Source organism: Brienomyrus brachyistius, chromosome 25 (assembly GCF_023856365.1).
Source record: "Brienomyrus brachyistius isolate T26 chromosome 25, BBRACH_0.4, whole genome shotgun sequence".
Taxonomy (NCBI): Eukaryota; Metazoa; Chordata; class Actinopteri; order Osteoglossiformes; family Mormyridae; genus Brienomyrus; species Brienomyrus brachyistius.
Genome location: NC_064557.1, coordinates 4,036,773 through 4,055,554, shown reverse-complemented (window position 1 = coordinate 4,055,554; position 18,782 = coordinate 4,036,773). Strand labels below are relative to the sequence as shown.

Below are 18,782 nucleotides of genomic sequence, written 5' to 3'. Positions count from 1 at the left end.
TTGACATCCCCACCATCTCTCTAGAAGATGGAATGTTAACGTTACCTGGAATTATGTAGCATACATTAATGCCACTAATGCATGAGGCCATTAGAATGAATAGATGATGAGCAGGCGAACGATTACGACGGAGGTCGGCACTCTGGGAGCACCGCGAGTCAATTTCAGAGCTGTATCGATCAGGTGAGATGGGCCATTTCTGATACAGACAACATTTAACGCTCTTATTTAGTCACTTAGCTACAGCTGGCCTGAAGCAACCTTTAAGCACGTAAGAGTCTTTGTAAGGAAATTCACCTTCAGCTAAATGCTATTGGACACATGGATTTAAACCCAAAAGTCAGACTTCTATACACTGTGTGCGGGTATATTATGTACCGTTTGTGTGTGGATATACTATACACTGTTTGTGTGTGGGTATTTTATACACCGTTTGTGTATGGGTATTGAAGCTTACTGTATTTTTTTGAGAGCTTGCATTTATGTTCTGACATAATTCAAGAACCTTTGTAAAATTCCAGTCTATCAGACTGTATCACTCCTTACCCACGAAACTTTTCCCTTTAACTGGAGATGAAGTAATCTCCTCTACCACTGGCATTGTCCTCCCGTATACCATTATCTCACCAATACTCCTATCTTCTGCCTATTTGAGTAGATACCTGACAGGCACTATATTCATCAGTTGGATGTATTTCACAACGACGGACTAGCATTTGAGGTCGGGGCAAGCATTGAGGAGCTAGCCTTGGAGACAACTTGGTGGTGGACATAAACTATATGGACAAAAGTACTTGGACCCCTGGCCATTAGATCTACAGGAACTGTTGACATCCCATTCTGATGACAAGTCCATAGACATCAATATGGAGTTGAGGGTGTTCGGTGGGGTTGAGGTCAGGGCTCTGTGTGGGCCAGTCAAGTTCTTCCAAATGAAACTCACCCAACCATATCTTTAAGGACCTTGATTTCTACACTGGGGCACAGTCATGCTGGAACAGAAAAGGGCCTTCCCCAAGCTGTTCTCACAAATGTGGAAGCATAGAATTGTCCAAAACGCATTGGTATGCTGAAGCATTAAGGGTTCTCTTCACTGGAACTAAGAGGCCAAGCCTAACCCCTGAAACACAACCCTATATTATTATCCCTCCTTCACCAAACTTTACAGTTGGTACAATGCAGTGAGGCAGGTAATGTCCTCCTGGCATCTACCAAACCCAGACACCTCCATCAGACTGCCAGACAGAGAAGTGTGATTCGTCACCCCAGAGAATTTCCACCTTTCCAGAATCCAGTGATGGTGTGCTTTACACCAATGCATCCGATACTTGACAATGCCCTTGGTGATGTGAGGCTTGCATGCATCTGCTCGGCCATGGAAGCCCATTCCATGAAGCTCCCTGTGCACAGTTTTTGTGCTGGAGTTGTGTCTGGAACTCTGTGGTTGTTGAGTCAATGGGGTGTTGGCGACTTTTACACACTATGTGCCTCAGCACTCGACGACCCGGCTGTGTTACTTTACGTGGTCTGACACTTTGTGGCTGAGTTTATGTTGCTCTAAACACTTCCACTATGCAATAATACCACTTACAGCTGACCGTGGAACATCTAGCAGGGAAGCAATTTCATAAATTGACTTATTGCAAAGGTGGCATCCTATGACAGCACCACGCTTAAATTCACCGAGCTCTTCAGAACGACTCATTCTTTCACAGATGTTTGTAAATCTGACTGCATGACTAGGGGTTTGACTATATACACCTGTGGCAATGGGTCTGAATGAAACACCTGACTTCAATGATTAAGGTGTATACCAATGCTTTTATCTATGTGGTGGGGCTGTTGTATCTTTCAGTGATTTCCCGACCCGATATTGAAGATGGCAATCAGGGCTGATTTTTAATTGATCAGTATTGATTACCACAGCCCAATCTATTTAATCTCTCGTGTCAGTTGTGCAGATTGTAAGGTTCTGTCACATGCTTCAGTAAGCCTGAAGTGCATTTCTTGAAAGTAAAACATATTGATGTGGGCTGTGTGAAAATTCTTGGAAACTCAAAGTAGCTACCTGCAATTTTTTTAATGCTATCCTTTCAAGAGGAGGTAGCAACGAAGCATTGTTTAACATAAATCTAATTAGGCACTTGCAAAAAGTATGTTGGAGTTTTACTTAGACAAAAATGTTCTGAGGGCAGAAGGAACAATGATTGGTTCAGAGAGATAACCAATCAGATTGTAGAGGAGGCGGGACCACAACATCTGATGGGTCTTGCCTAATTGGTCCTGCCTCCTTTAATTGCTTGGAGCCACCTCTTCTACAATTGGATTGGTTATTTTTAGGGGTGTAACGATATACTCAGCCTGTGAGACAAGACACGATATTGCGTTCACGAGAATGAGCCGAGATGATATTTTAACAATATTTTAAGGAAAACTTCAAAGAGGAAATATATTACTGGAAAGCAGCCTTTTATTTAATTAATTTCAAAGACAGAAAATGCTTTGGTAGTAATGTCGCCGAAACTCTGGATTTTCTACTACAGAAAATGGTCTCATGAGGGCTGCAATGAAAATGCCGATATCCTTCGTTATTGAAGTGGCCCTAGCACTTGACTGTGAAAGCTGAGGTGCAAACACATTTGTGAGCATCGTCTGACCTTTTAATGTTTTCTTCACCGATGCAATGGATTCAACCCTCTGGAGTTGACGATGCTGCGTATCTTTCTCGTGTATTTCAGTTCATAACTCACTGAAATCTTATTGTAGAAACAACGCAACAGTGAAACGCGATCCAGACACATCCCCATCAGCGCCATAAAAAGTGGGGGGTGTGGCCAGGTGTGCATGGCTCATGCATACACATGAGAGTTGCTATATATTCATGAAAGGAGCCCAGAAATAGTGACATGAGTTAAGTTTCTTATTTATTTATCCAAACTGAATGTTGCAACTACACCATTTAGTCATCTTCATGCAGCCAAGACTTCTGGTGATCAGATATCTGGGATCAAAACAAGCTGCCACCATTACTCACTATGTACTTTTATAATGTTTCTACAAGTGTTCCAAACTGCATTTTGCAATGTCCATACAATGTCAAATTACAAACGTCACATAAATCAGAAATATTTACAAAGTACACTGAGATTTAGATGAACTTAATGCCAAAACAAATATATAAGAAATTATTTATTTGCCATGAATTTTTATTATATTGCATGAAATGTGTGAGCGTGCCCCAGTCAGTGACAGTGTGTTCTGTACCCCTAGACCCCAGAGGGTTAAGTAAAAAGCGATGACGGTGCTGCAAATGGCTTTGCGTGGTGGCAGCGTTAGCCGCTGTGTGCGGCATTATTTTCCTACAATGCTTAATGTCACGCGCAGCACGTCTGATTACCCACGTGTACTACCCCGATTGTTCCCAGCTGTTTCATGTCCTTTTCCGCTTGTTTAGTGTATATCAATCCACGTCTTTATCCGTTTCCCAGATCTGTTATTGATGTTAGTTCGTCGCCGTCTGCCCTGTTTTTACCCTAAATAAAACCCCGTATCCAGCATCCTCGCCTGCCAGCCTCGTCCTTCCCCGCTTTCTACCTGTTCGCCAACCGCCGATCCTTACACTTACGGATGGTTCGTGTTTTGTCTGTCACCCGTTCACCATTCATATTTTCCGCCGGGTACATAAAAGATTTAAAAGTGTCTGGGGCCTCGACTATGGTAATTTCGTCAGACGCCGACGTGCTTGCAGCACCTTCGCGAGACCGCTTTTCACGCCGAGGAAAAAATCTCGTCCTGTCGTAATACCGCGAGAATAAGGAAGAATACTACGAAACGGTGAGGGTTAGTCAGATGGAGAATGCAGCAATGCCTACTGTACGTGTACTGTATACCTACTGTATCAGTATATATAAATATTGAATGGACTGGATTGGATCGGGGGCGGCATGGTGGTGCAGTGGTTAGCACTGTCGTCTCACACCTCTGGGACCCGGGTTCGAGTCTCCGCCTGGGTCACATGTGTGCGGAGTTTGCATGTTCTCCCCATGTCGTCGTGGGGTTTCCTCCGGGTACTCCGGTTTCCCCCCACAGTCCAAAAACATGCTGAGGCTAATTGGAGTTACTAAATTGCCCATAGGTGTGCATGTGTGAGTGAATGGTGTGTGAGTGTGCCCTGCGATGGGCTGGCCCCCTATCCAGGGTTGTTCCCTGCCTCGTGCCCATTGCTTCCGGGATAGGCTCCGGACCCCCCGCGACCCAGTAGGATAAGCGGTTTGGAAAATGGATGGATGGATGGATGGATTGGATCGGTCCGCGACCCAATAGGATAAGCGGTTTGGAAAATGGATGGATGGATGGATTGGATCGGTGTACCAAAGAAGCGGATTGGGACATCCGTAGTATCTCTGAGCTGTGTTTAACTCCAGCTGTTGTCGAAGGGTGAACATAGCTGGAGAGGAGAGAGCTAAGAGTAGTTTCTCATCATGACATTACATTTACAAAACAATCCTGCTCTCAGTGTTGGTAAGACAGGATCTATCACTGCTGTTGGTCAATGCATGAGTGGTTTGTGCATGACCGTGTGTAAAGGATGTTCAGGAAAGACAGGGCGATCGTCCGTGGTGACAGAGGCTAATGGCTTTTCACACGCTTCCTGAAAAGAGTCCCGGCTCCTTTATGAATGTAAATGCATCCGCACTTGCTGTCGGCTCTCTCTTGTGCGGGAACATTGATTCGCTGGTGTTCAAGGGATGTCGTGTTATCGATATGCCCATAATAAGTGTGTTTATTTTTTTTTTGGTTGGGGTTAATGATTTCCAGTTTGTTAGACAGGTCTATGAAAGACCCATATGATACCAAAATGGAGCGGGTTGTGGGCGTTTCGGACAACCGTTTAGAAACGTCATGGCATTGATTCAGGCCAAAGTAAATGCCACGTTCCATTTCCTTTGTATGACTTGTCAGATGAGTAATTGATTCCCTTCCGGGTCTTATTGCCGGCCTCCCTTGCTACAAGGACTCCCCTTTGACGGCAGGATGGGTCCTTATTGCTCTTGGGGTACTTTATCAAGGCTCAAAATTTAATTAGTTGCTTTTATATCTGTCACGTCTTTGTAGAGAAGAGGGAACACGAGGAATTAGCATCAGTTAGCGCTCATTTGGACTCCCCCATGTACTCTGGATTTGGTCCATGCATGTGTCAGGACACCTTTGTCCCAGCTGCCGTCCCATGAGGCTCACGCTTTCCTAATCCCTTGTGAATTTGTGAATTCGGCTCTGAAACGACAGTAGCTGGTTATCGCAGGTCAAATTCACGAGTCTCTGGCAGGGTGTTGCAAATCGGTGAGTCACATGCCGTTTGAGCTCTTCTGCTGGTTCGCCTGGCTGACGGATGCAAACGGGAGCTTGCGGGATTGGGGAGGGGTTCTTATGAATGCACTGACCTCAGTGAGCCATTAGGGGGTGTCTTTAGCTGGTCTGCTTTGTTTTGCCCTGGGGTAATGCAAGGTTCAACTTCCGATGAGGCAAACATTTGCCTCATGCAGCAAACCTGGTTACTGCTGAGGTATCTAAGGAGACCTTTCCAAGGCTTCTTGTTTAACTGGTATTTAAGGCATCCAGACCAGCCAATAGAGGACAAGGATTAAGTTTGCTGGTGTTTATGGTTTCTGGGAACTGCATACGCCCTTGCTGCCAGCAGACAAAGGCAGTGGCTTGCTCAGAATACGAAGTTGTGAGCTTATGTTTGCTTAGCTGTCCTGCTAGTGGTTGACTGAGAAGGACTCGGTTGAGGTTCATGGATTAAGTGGACTGGTTCTGCAGGCTTACGGACCTTGGTTCTGTGGTGCTCTGCTGTGGCAGGCACACAAAACAGCTGATGGTTCATATTCATGGGTGTTTGTTGGACCTCGCATTTTCACAATCACATTTTTAGGCGCCATCCAGGTCTCCGACGGGGGCTGAATGCTTTTCATCGCCGACAGCATTTGACTCAGTTCATCCCCTCTGCTCAGGCACTTTTGTCAGCCACTGAAATTCAGCCTGATTGTGATGAGCACCTCTTTTGTGTAGAAGTGATTGTTGGCCATTAGCACTCAGTTGTTAGCACTGAGCCATTAGCTCTCATTACCTCTATGTGAGACTGATTTAATAATTTGTTTAGGTCCTCCAGAACTTAAGGCATACTATTCAGTTTGGTCTTCATCAGTCTTCATCGGTCTTCTCTCCTACCTAGAGCCTGTTGGCACCTGCTACTGTCATTTGTACAGTCTTAAGTCATGTGTTTACATCCCAAGCCGGTGACTGGGTGGACCCCATTAACCTGTGAATCTATGCTGTATGGTGTTAACCTCACAAACACACCCTGCATGGGCTTTTTTCCAGTATCGGATCCAAATCCCACGTGGGGCAACGGGTGTCGTATGTGCGGTGGAGCTTCTTAACGGCTTTAGATTAAAGTCAAATTGACGGTCCAGCTGTTTAGAGGAGTCTTTTGGCAGGAATGAAACTGTTTTTCTTGGCTCGGAGCTGACACCTGAAGTCTTATAAAGATGCCTGCAGTGTCAGTTCAGTTTTCCCAACAGCATCTCCCTGTAAAATATTCTACACTATGGTAGACTATGAACTTTTATGCTTCAGCAGTAACAATTTGGTTAAACGCATCCTGTGAAGGAGTATCGTCAGCATGCTGAATGAGAACAGGCCGCTGGTTTTGGGTGTGCTCAGGGTGAGGCGCATCACTCACCATCCTACGTCTCTGTCCCCCCCTGTGGTCATGGTGGTCCTGATTGAGCACTTCCCACCATCTTGCAGAAACCCCATGTGAAGGAATATCTGTATTCTCGTTATCCTGCCAGGTCTACCTGCCATGGTAACCAGGGAACATCAATCGATCAGTCAATCAATCAATTAGCAAACTGAACAATCACGAAGCACTCCTAGGGTGATTCTACTGTTCCTGAAATTTTGTGTCTGTTTCGATCGCATGTACCAAATACAGTTACATTCATATTGATGCTTGATAGCAAGCTGTGGGAGAGTAACAGTGGATGGCTGACTCATTTGAAAACCCTTCCTAGCTTTGGCAGCCTGCTAAACGAAACAGATCACTTAGCGAACCAATTCAGGACCGGCTTTTTCATTTCGTATGACTTCCGGCAAGCTTTCTGTCGGAGGCGCGTCCCACCGTGAGCTGTAAGGAACATAGTGTCGGGTTACACAGCCGGGGATTGTGGGATTGCAAAATCTGGGCTCTGATTAAGTGAGCTATTCACTGAAAGGTGGTACTCGGGGACCGGGGGGAATCGCGGGTGGGGTCAAATTGAGGCTGCAAAGCACAGTTCAGACAGAAGTATGATTCTCACCCCCCCAACCGTGCCCCCTCTCAAATCCGGGCTGGGGGATACAAGGGTGTGATGGTTATTGCGTGACTGTGTGGGCAGCGTTTAAAAATGCTCTCCTCCATATGTACTCGTCAGAGAGGTGCCGGGATGATTCCCCCCACAGTGACGGACGGAATGGCTCCCGTCGACGCGTGCAGTTAAACCGATTGTCGGCGCCGCTCCTCAGCATGAAGGCAGATTCAAGGGCGGTGCCTGTCCCGGCCCGCCACGCGACGCTCTTATCAAGATTCACCTACCATTTCCGAAGGAGCCAGCAGTAACTTCGTTATCAAACTCCCTCATTTCGCTACAGGTCTGCGAATTGTATGTGTTCCCATAGAAACACCACAGTGTTCGAACGTCAGCTTATTGACCTCTACACCATAAGCTGGATGGACCATTTAGTGAGGGAAGATGATATTGTAAGGCAATATGGGTGATCCATCTGCTCCCCCCCCCACCAAGAGGTGCAAGAATTTCCAATCCGATTGTCTGTTAACTGCCGCATTGGAAACCTGTTATGGGTGTGGGGGAGGGGTGGGGGTGGGAATCACTGATTGGTTGATGGAGAGGCATCTTGACGGTCAGATAGGGAACAGCCTGGCTCTGTGACCGCATCCTGGGCATCACGTTCTGCTCTTAATTAAACTTCAGTCCGGAAAAGGTGATCCGGACAGCCCCTGCTGACTGTGAAATTGGTCGGAATCTCATTATCTCTCTCTGATGACACGCTGATGTAATTCCTGCCGCTCCATTTTCCTTTGTGTTTCCTATTTGAATCATTGCGGCGATCATTGAATTTCGACGTGCCTCTGTTTCTTTGTCACGGTCATTGAGGCTTTCATGGCGTACAGTTCCCAAGTTCCTCATTGGTTCATCTGAGAGCCCGCCTCCATCATGGGCACTAATTGGCTGCGCTTGCTTCATGCCTCAGTTTATTGGTGATGTATTTGAGAATAGACTCCAAAACGATCTCTCGGGTCACCAGGTTGCTCTGAAAACATCTGAACATTTTTGTCTCTTTTAATGCCGCCGTTTGGCCCGTGTTGCTATAGTTACCTTCTGTGGCCGTGCGCTCGCTGTTTTTCCCCTCGTAGCTCGGAGGGGTGTGGCTTTCATTTTGCTTTCCATCCCCGGGGTGTCGCGCATGTGGATGATGGCGTTCTGCCTCCCACCAGCGTGACATGGTGAGAAGGCTGGATGGGGTATCGCTCAGAGTGGCTGCTGTGGTTGCGCGTCCCAGTGGCCGGAATGTGTTACTACAACAGCAGCCTTTCTGTACGGCTTGGTGGTGGAGGCTGGGAACAGAACCAGTCCCAGAATGCACCCTTGGGTTTCCTGCTCGTACATCCTGGATCCTTCTGGGGCCTTCCGGAGCTGTGTATGAGTATACTTCATAGAGAGCAGGCAACCCCAAAAATGTGTCCGTAATCAAAAAGGACATATTTCCAGATGTTTCCCTCAGCGGATTGCTAATGGGGGGGGGGTAACTGACATACCCACACCAGGGGTATGGGGTTGTTTGAGTTTATACAAAAAGATCTGCAGGCTCTGTAATGTTCCCTTATTAAGATGTTATTTAAAACAGGCTTTCGATGTGACGAAGCTCAGTAAAGCTTATGTTGAACCCTGTGCCCCCCAGCCCCCATTTCCTGTTTTTCCCCCTCTCACTCGTCACCCCCGCCTGCTGGCACCACTTTGAAGCTCGTCCCAAGAACGAGAACGACCCCCCCCCCCCCCACCTGATCATGTACACTCTCTTTTGCCTGGGAATTTGATGTGTGAATATGTCTGTCGCACGCCTGTCTCTGCTGCATGTGACCTTGTGTGGTGTCCCACAATCTGACGATGGTCCTAATGGCTTTGAGGGACAGCGACGGATTCTGGGGTCTCTGTGACCCCTACAAGTCTGTCTCTAGTGGGCAGAGGGCTGCTCCCTCTCTGTCTATTTTTCATCTTCTTATGCTGTTATTTCTTGTTGATAACTAGATTCCTTTAACTTTCTGACAGGGCCCCCTGCCTGCCAGTTCGGGGGGAAGGTTATTTTATGGTTAGTTAAAGTTACACGGCTCGGTGCTGAAACTGTTCTTCACTCACGCGGCGTTAATAAAGAGCGAAGCCGCTCTTGCTGGAGAGTTATTGCCGCTAAAATAATTTCGCCGAACGAGTAAATTAAACCGCGAAGTGAAACCCGTTTCCTTGATGCAGGCCCGTCGCAGCTGGTTGTTTGCGCGCACGGCCTGACACCGCCAGGGGGAATCCGCAATGCCTGACGCCATAATAATTGCCTCTGATTTGATGGAAGCCGCTGGATTAAATTTGTGGACTCTGTGAGGAGTGGAGTTCACTGCAGATATCTATTGTTGATGTCCTGATGTGGCCGAGTTACGGTGACCACATTCATTGCCTTGTTTATCTATTCTCTTTGTCATGGGTACCTTGAGTCGAATTACGTTATCATCACAGGGCGGGTTGCTCTATGAGAATCTGCCAGGACTTTTTTTTAATGTAATCACCTTCTTCAGAGGTGAGAGTATTCGCGGTTCTCTCTATCATCACAGCCGACTCCCGCTCCGGCTGTCCTCTGTCGGCATGTTTTACACTTTTTAATGTTCTTCTTTGCAATGTTTATGCCAAATCATGTGGCCACTCTGACCTTCCTGTGTCCAACCCACCGTCTCCCATAATCCTTTGCTCAGGGGAAATGTGCGTGTCCAGCTGCTGCCCGTGTTCAGTCAGGTCCATCAGATTGTGTTTAATAAATCCCCCGGGGAGACAGTTTCGGGTGTTCCTCTCAGCCCTCCTCAAACCTGGCACTTTTTAAAGAAAAGCTGAGTACTTCCCTTTCCCAAAACGATGAAGTGCTCTCAGACGGGGGCCGCGTGAAATTATTCATTTTCTTGTGAGGCGCTGAATCAGACTTCCTTACCCGCAAACAACCTCAGCATTCTTTTTTTTTTCCCTCCTCTTTTTGGACTTCGAGGTCGGCGCTGAATCGGTGAGGACGGCTATGCCGGCCCGCGGGGTTGTTTTCAATTTGCTGTGCCTCCTGGGAGAGGGGGCCATGACACTGAGGAACTTTGTTTTTATGTCAACTCTGCTTCTCTCTCAAACTCAATTTCACACTTAGCACTTAATAATGAGGTATCTGATGATTCCTAGGAGGTTCACAGTAGTTTAAATGAGTTTGCTTTAGATAAAGGCAGCAGGCTAATACCAATTAAAGTGGACCGAGGCAGTCGATTTGCTTGGCTAAATCAAGTTTTCCTGGTTTTAGATACTGTGCATTCAGCCTATTGATTGGTCTGGTCATGGTGAGTCTTTCCATTATTCAGACTGCTGATTGGTCCAGTCAAACTGAGTCTTCCTAGTATTCAACAATTTTATTGGTCTGTTCAGACAGCCTTTTCGGTTACAGTATATATTCATAGTAGTACCTTCAGAAATGTAGATGTTGGTGGAGCCTTAGCCTGACAAGTCTCCCCGTCAAATTCGGGTCTTTTCAAATGCAAAAAATGCGACTCCCCCCAGCCCCCCCCCCATCTACCCAGCCTGGAATAAAGCATAGGGGAAGCAGGATTCGAGCCCTCTGGGAGAGCCCTGGCTATAGACGTCTTGTCGTTAAAAATATTCTAAAAAGGATGGAATAAACTTGGCCACCCAAGGAACCATTAAATATGCCAGGCTCTTGGAGCCTGTTAGGCAATAAATTATTGGCTCGATCACACTTTGTAGATTAGTAAAACTTGTATTTATCACTGAGTCTCCTTATTGGTCTTTCAACGGCTCTGTTTGTCATTGAGTGCCCTTGAGTGCCCACTGGACTTTCAAACGTGTTTATTATGGGTCACTGTATTGGGCTTCCAAGCACAGCTCTGTCATCAAGACTATATAATAAATGTTCATCGCAATCTCTCCTTATTAGTCTTTCAAATATATACATATCAGCCTCTCTCCTTATTGGCCTTTGTAAGGTATTCATCAAGGTGTCCTATAATTGGTCATTCAAACCCCAATTTATCATCGAGTGCCCTCATTGGTCTCTAAGGGTCCAAGGACAAGCTTAGGCCAGAGATGTTTATTCGTTTTCAGCCCCCCATGCAGTTGAACCACCCCCTGGTTGACATGTTGGACTTCTACGGGCTATGAGGGAATACCAGTCACCCCACTGTGGACCTTGCCGAGGCTGACCGTGGCCAAGATTTACGCTATGTATGGGATTACAACACGGCTAATGCCAACAGGGGCTCAAGATTAGTTTTGGCGCTAGACAGCAGCCCAGGATGGTGGGACGCTGTTGGAGGATCTTCTGCCAATTGACACCCTGACTTTGGACCCTAAGCGGCATTTTCCATGTGTGACGTGCCAGAAAGCCGGTTCAGTCCCCATGAGTGGAGACAGAGAGGGAATTCAGCGGATTCGAGCCGAATGGAGTCGAATCGGCCGTTGACGCCGGTGGCTTCCCAGCGACCGCCGGCAGATGGAGACGAATCCGAGGCGGCTCTTTCGGTAGAGCTCTCCCTGACAACACAAGGCTTTGGAAGAGGGGGGAGGCTTTTTGGAGAAGTGCTCCGATGGTGGGAGGGGTGGGGGGGGGGGCTGTGAGGGATGGTTCCCTCTGATCTGAAACCTGCCGGCGCCCGCCCTCTCTAAAATTAGACCCGGGCCGAGGATGGAGGCTGGCTCTTCGCTCTCAGATGTCGTTACCCAGGGACTAACGAGGCAGCCGCTTCATACCTAATTTAACATGTGCCCATCTCCGTGGTGTGCGGGCGCGCGTGCGTGTGTGTGCCCGCGTGTACGGACCGAGAGGAACGTCAGGCTGTCAGGAAGGGTTGGCTCAAGCCACCCGCGCAGTCATGCGGCAGATCCCCAGCCTGCCCCTCCCCCGTCCCCCCACCCCATCACGGTCACAGCCCGGCAACCGTGCCAGTTATGCCGCTGCCGCTACCAGGCTTGTCTTCTTAAGACTTGGAAACCACAGGTGGCACAGTTGCCAAGGAACTAGGCTTTACCTCAGTATGGGGTCCACAGTGCCCCCTGCTGGAAGTGATGCTGTCTTATTGTATGAGAGGCAAAACCGGAGACAAGGGAGGGGTGTTCATGAGGAAGGCAGCAAGTTCAGCTGAGGTGTGCCGTGGGTGGTCACTTGACCAGGCAAGCACACATCAGGGGATGGGGAACTTTTGTTTGGCACACACCGACATCCTGTCCAGAGTGCCTCACGCCTTGGGCTTCCTGGGTCCAACGCAGCTCTCCTGTATAAGCTACTATAGAGAGGATGGGTGGATGTTTGCCATCACGATGTATCCTAAGCAACCTATAAATAAGAGCAGTGCTGAAAGCATGTGAAACGGGGGGGTGGGATGTGAGCACAGGGGGGTTTCCTGCAGGGCGTGTGTGTGTGTGTGTGTGTCTGTGTGTGCAGGCATGTGTGTCTGTGTGTGTGTGCAGGCATGTGTGTATGTTTCTGTGTGTGTGTGTCCATAGCACATGTTTCTGTGCAGGCGTGTGTATGTGTGTAGGTTTGTGTCTTTGTGTGTCTGTGTGTGTGTGTGTGCCTACTTCAAATACAGCATTGTAAGCACGTCCTCTGTTTTGAGATCTTAGGGGCTGTGATCCTCTACCCAGCCATGAGAGGCTGAATGGGCCGCGAACCTCCATCTGCCCGTATATGATGCGATCCACCTTCAGAAAAGGCTCTCTGTCATCTTCACCCCTAACTGTGATCTTTACTGACTCTCTGTGGTGTAAATCTGACCTGGCTTTATGTTATGGTGGATCACCGGCGAGGTAGGTAGGATGGGGGAGGGGGAGGTGCAGAACTGGCTGTGGGGGGTAGGGGACTGGGACAGGTGGTACAGGTTCCACACCCAAGGGGGTCCCTGATGTCATATTTATGATTGGTGAAGCTGATTCAGTTATTATGGACATGCCCAGCAGGGGGCGAAGGTGAAACCGTGGGTTTTAAGCAAGGATGGGGGATGATGACTGACAGAGTGGTTTCTCTTCATTTATTATTTAGCATTTGCGTGGCCCTCTTCCCTCTCATCTGTCATGTTAATTTCTGCTTTTATTTAACGTATCGTCAGAATGTGGCGGCGTGCGGATGTGGAGCGTGATCGACGTGTGATCGTTTTACAGCCGGGGATGTTTTTGGTTTGGGCCCGGGCTGGAAGATCCGGAAAGAGACTGGAAGTAGAAGTAAATAGGCTGGTGGAGTGCGGGAGACACAGACTACCTAACGGCGTGAAATGAAGTGTTTGGCGGCCTGGTGTACGGCCCGCGGCTCTGGGTCCTTCCTCTTACTTGGTATCTGGATTGCTGTCTATCACTGGCATGCCAGTTTGATGGTCGTCTCCGTGGCGGCGTGACATTCATATGTGGTAACCTGTTAAGCCACATATTTGCGTGTGTTCGTGCGGCCGGCCCCCTGCCACGGTGTGAAGAGCTGCTGACGCTCCCGGGCTCAACTGGCATGGTTCCCATGGAGACGGGGGCCAAAGCTCCTCGCCGTTTAATTCCCTAACGGGCCGACGGGTAAATGAGGGCCATTAACAAGCGAAACTTGGGTGAGAAACCTGGTCCACGAATCTGGGAGCAGGGTACAGTCGGCTCTCCCTTCTGGTCTTCTCCAGAAATGACACTATTGGCATCTACAACAACAAAAATAACGTTTATGGCATCTTTTCAACCCTCCCCCATCCCCTCTGAGAAGAGGTTTGCAAACACAGGAAGATGAGAAGAGGACACAAGGAGTTTCGAAATAAATTTTAAACGATTGGGAGGGGGGAGAAAAACATAGCAAAAAGTCATATTCCCTTTAATTTGCCTGCTGTTGGCTAGGTGTAAGGAGGGTGTCTTTTTAGGGACAGTAATGGCGAATTATCTCAGGCTCACAACACAAGACCTTCTGGAGGGTGGGGGGGTCATGGGGGGGAAGGGGGCATGGAGAAGAGAGGCACTCATGCATAAAATAAATTGAATTCATCTCGGCGACGTTTAAAGCAGCTCAGAGAAGGATCCGGGCAAAGATGGCGATCTCCGTCTCTGAAAATGATTTGAAAGGGAGTTTTCATTCTATGGCGATTCCTGAAAATAATGGTCAGCAGGAGGGGGTCCACTTGGTTCCAGGCCCTCGCACCGGTGAGATTAATCTCTGACGAGGGTGCAATTGGTCCACCGATGGGGCGATGGAGTAGCATTAATGACGCAGGCCCTTTTACCACGGTATTTCAGGAAAAAAACCATCGACGGAGCCGTTTCTCAGCCCCCTCCCCCGCTCGCTCTCACCGCCTCGCCCGTCCTGTCGCTGCTGTGTGTAAACATTCCCCCTCGCCAGGGGCCCCAACCGCCAAGGTGCGAGGCTGCCCTTCGACCGCCAGTCCCAGCCTGTGCTGACGCTGCCGCCTTCCGGAAACATCGCTCATTTCGACATTGCTCGTTTGTCACGCGTCCCCCCCCCCGATTCCCTCCAGCGTTCCCTAACCCGCCTTGCTGGCCTCCGTCTGTAAGGATGCCGTATGGATGTTTAATGAATCCATTAAAGGATGAGGAATGTATTTTCTGTGTGGGCAGCAGAATGTGTCCCTGTGTGTACTAAGCAGGCCTACATCGCTATTTCCTCTAATTCTGCATTCGTCCCCTAACAAACCCCTCCTTTTTGAGAACCCGTTCCCCCTCCGTTTCTCCACGGAGATTCCGACAGGCCCAGTGCAGTTAGGAACGCGTGACATTCTCCGGCAAACATTCGGGGCCGCGTGGGCGGCCTGTGCACCGAGAGCAATCCGACGGGGGTGTGGGATGTAAATAAAAAAACCTCCAGGTGTCACTTTGCGAAGATGGCGGATGCCTGTGATTATCGCGAACACGCCTCGTCCGATGTCATGCATTATCCGAACAGCGGCAAGCGGGGATGTGGGGTCGGCAGAATCCGCCAGGCCGTAATCGCCGTAGCGCTGGCGGTCTGCGGGATGCCGCCGGCGAGGTGGGATCCGGATATTTATTCCTCGTTATTTTGGTTATTTTGTCCACCTCTTTATTTACGCCCCCCAATGAGATGGCGGTAGCCTGACACTGAGGCGTCGTTATGGGGAAGCCACTGTCTGTGGCGGTGGTGGGGGAGAGGTTAGAGCCATGTGTTCGTGCTTAACGCTGTCGCATGGTGTGAGATTGTTAAGACAGTAGTTCAGTTCAATTTAGTTTATTTCTGTATAGCGCCTTTCACAACACTGTCACCCTAAGGCACTTGACAAGACAACAGTGTGTGGCCGTCCGTTACTACATTACGGTGAGTAAAACAGGGAAAAGGGAAAGAAAGAATGGCAGAAGATAATGGAAACTCCATAGTACGAGAGAAAAAAACCTTGGTGGGTCCATGGTCCACTGGCTGCCTAACCCCCCCGGGGCAGAAAGCGGGGAAATGATGCTGGATTAGTAAGAGCAGGGTGTAAACCGGTCATAGCTGAGATCCATCAGCAAGCCGGCAGGACCCTGGCTGTGTGTAAAGCAGGATGAAGATTTCACACACACACACACACACACACACACACACACACACACACACACACACACACACACATATACACACACACACACACACACACACACACACACACACACAGGTAGATACTCACACACACACATAAACATGCACACACACACACATACAGGTAGACACTCACACACACACACATACATGTACACACACACATAGACACACGCACACAGGCACACGCATACACAGACACACACATACAGTACTAGTAAAAAGGTTGGACACACCTACACTTACTCTACATTTTAGAATAATTATAAAGACATCAGAACTATAAAATGACATATACTGAATTATGCACTGACCAGAAAAGTATTAAACAAAAGAAAAATGTTGGAGGGCAGCGGCTCTGTGGGTTGGGAAGGCTGCTGGTTCAAATCCCATGGCTGGCAGAGTGATCCCACCACTGAGCCCTTCAGCAAGACCCTTAACCCCATTTGCTCCAGGGACTGGCTGACCCCACTGTCTCCTCTACGCCAGTTTAATGAGGTGGCCTACTGGGACGTTTTTCCAGCTGTCCTGAAGGAGGACGCTCATGGCTGCTTTTCCTTCATGCTCCAGTCTAACTCCTCCAAAACCATTTCTACTTTTAACTGGTATTATACAGATTAGGTATCTATATCTTTGTGGGGACTCACCATTCAATGCTATGGGCAAAACCTACCTTAACCTCTGCCCAGCCCTAACCTTAACCTTAACCATACAGTAACCAAACGAAATACAAGTCTTTTGGCATTTTTAGTTTTTTGACTGCAGTCACACATTGTTATGAAATTGAGTTTCCCCTTGGGACTGAAAAAATGGTCCCACAACGTCAAAATAACAGGTTTTTAATCACATTGTGGGGATTAAATATATACATGAGCACACAGACACATGCTACACTACACTGGTGTCCCCTTTATGCTCACGGCAGGCTTTAACCTCCCCCAGCTGAGAGCACCCCCCCCCCCCCCCCAAAGAGTTCTGCCGAGCAGCTTGGGGCCTCCTGCTCACCCCTGTCCGCAGCTTGAGGTCACGCCCCCCTGTAGCCAGTGGGCTCTCCACGTCGCCCCCTTGTGCTGACCCGAACACCATGTCACCCTATTGGCTGCTTTATGGGGACACACAGGAGTGACCGTTACTGGTTATTACTGGGGTTAATGGTCTATAACATGTTAATTCCCACTTACGGCTGATGGGATTTCCGGATGTTCGATCAACAATGCAAAGGAGAGTAAGCATTTATTTCCGGAAGGCATTATTTGCTTTTCTTTTTTTTCCATAAAAAAAAAAAAAATACAAAAATGTAATGGACCGGTCAAACATCAGGGGTCGGGTTCTGCCGACAGATCGCTTGGTGGTTTTCTAAGTTAAACCGTTTCCACTTTATTCAGATGCGATCAAAATGTACAAATGTTGAGGGGTCATTAAAAAATTGAAAGGCTCTAGTTTATTTTTGGAAATTAACCAACCTTTCTGAAAAAACCCCCAGAATTCCATAGCCCAGGAGTGGTTTGTGGGGCTGACAGACCCGCTGAGGGGTGGCGTCAGTAAATACATGAGTCTGGGGTGAGTTTGTGGGTTGGGGGCAGGTATAGAGGGCATGATGACTCACAGATTTCCCCCCCCTCCCGATCGTAGGTGACGACACTGGTAAACACCAGCAACAAAGGTCCTTCCAGTAAGAAGAAAGGCCGATCCAAAAGGGCCCATGTGCTGGCTGTATCCGTGGAGCAGGCCACGCAGAACTTCCTGGAGAAGGGTGAGCAGATAGCCAAGGACAGCCAGGACCTGAAGGACGAGCTGATCGCCGCCGTGGAGGACGTACGCAAGCAAGGTGAGCCCTGTAGCCCACTCGCCCGTCCGCCCTACCCCATCTGTAATGTGACCATCCATGGGGCCCGAACCCCCAGCCAGCGTGTCACCTTTCCGTGTTGGTCCCACACAAAAACAATGAACTGCCTAACTAGCTAGCTAACGATTGTTAGCATCTACCTGATAAAAACATGCTAAACTTGCAGGCTTTTTCACCGCGGCCCTCTTTAGTAAGCAGGGAGTGTCTCATACATGAATACGTTATTCATCTTCCCCATTCAGAGGTCCGTTCACGTTTTCCTGTGTTCTGGCCTGACCCGGAACCTTTTCATTTTAATCCAGAACCTTTAATTGCCAAACTGGGTCAGCTATCAGTCTCGGGCAGCTCTAATAACTATGCGATGGGGGGTTTGGTGGGGGGGGTGGTTCAATTATTAATGAAGCTGGAGAGACCAGCTCGGAAAATGTGCTGGCTTGCAGCTTTGCAGGAGCACTGGGGCCCCTCCCCTGGGCACAGCGGTGGGCAGATGGTGTGAATCTGGGCCGGTCTGTAGGAAGCTGTGAGGTGATCAGGACTGGCGGACGGAGCTTGGCGTGGGTGTCGAGGTCTGCTCGATTATCAGGAAGCCGCTGCGTGTTAATAGGTGTGTTAGCGGAGTATGGTGTGTGTCGTTAGGTTTGTTTAATTAAATGAGGTGGTCATTTCATGCTGCGTGGTCTGTGGGCTCACAAAATCAGGAGAGTCTGTTGACTACATTATAATACGTTAGTTGCCAGTATTTGGTTCCTTTTGATAATCCTCCTCTTGGTGGGAATTACATTCTTTTTCTCCCCTTTAGACATTTCCCATGATTCCCCTGGTCTTCCCAGTTTCTCAGAACCCCCCCCCCCCCAGGTGTGGTTGGACCTGTCACCAGGCACTCCGCAGTCCCTGTGACTCGGCCCATGACTCGTTGAAGGTCTGGCCCACTGCATCGGCGCTTCAGGGGCGATTCCCCTCTTCCCGGGATCAATGGGAAGCTGCAGATGGAATGATGGATGGGAAAGCG

General features: G+C 48.7%; 1 protein-coding gene across 1 annotated transcript in view; it reads left to right on the top strand.

Annotated features, from left to right (window-relative positions):
* The window catches only part of LOC125720268 (catenin alpha-2-like), a 185,283-nt gene that overhangs the window by 28,190 nt on the left and 138,311 nt on the right, over positions 1-18,782 (top strand). Inside the window, exon 3 of the mRNA XM_048995476.1 lies at positions 17,560-17,755. Coding sequence (XP_048851433.1) covers positions 17,560-17,755 — 196 coding nt within the window. The remainder of the gene's footprint in view (positions 1-17,559; positions 17,756-18,782) is intronic.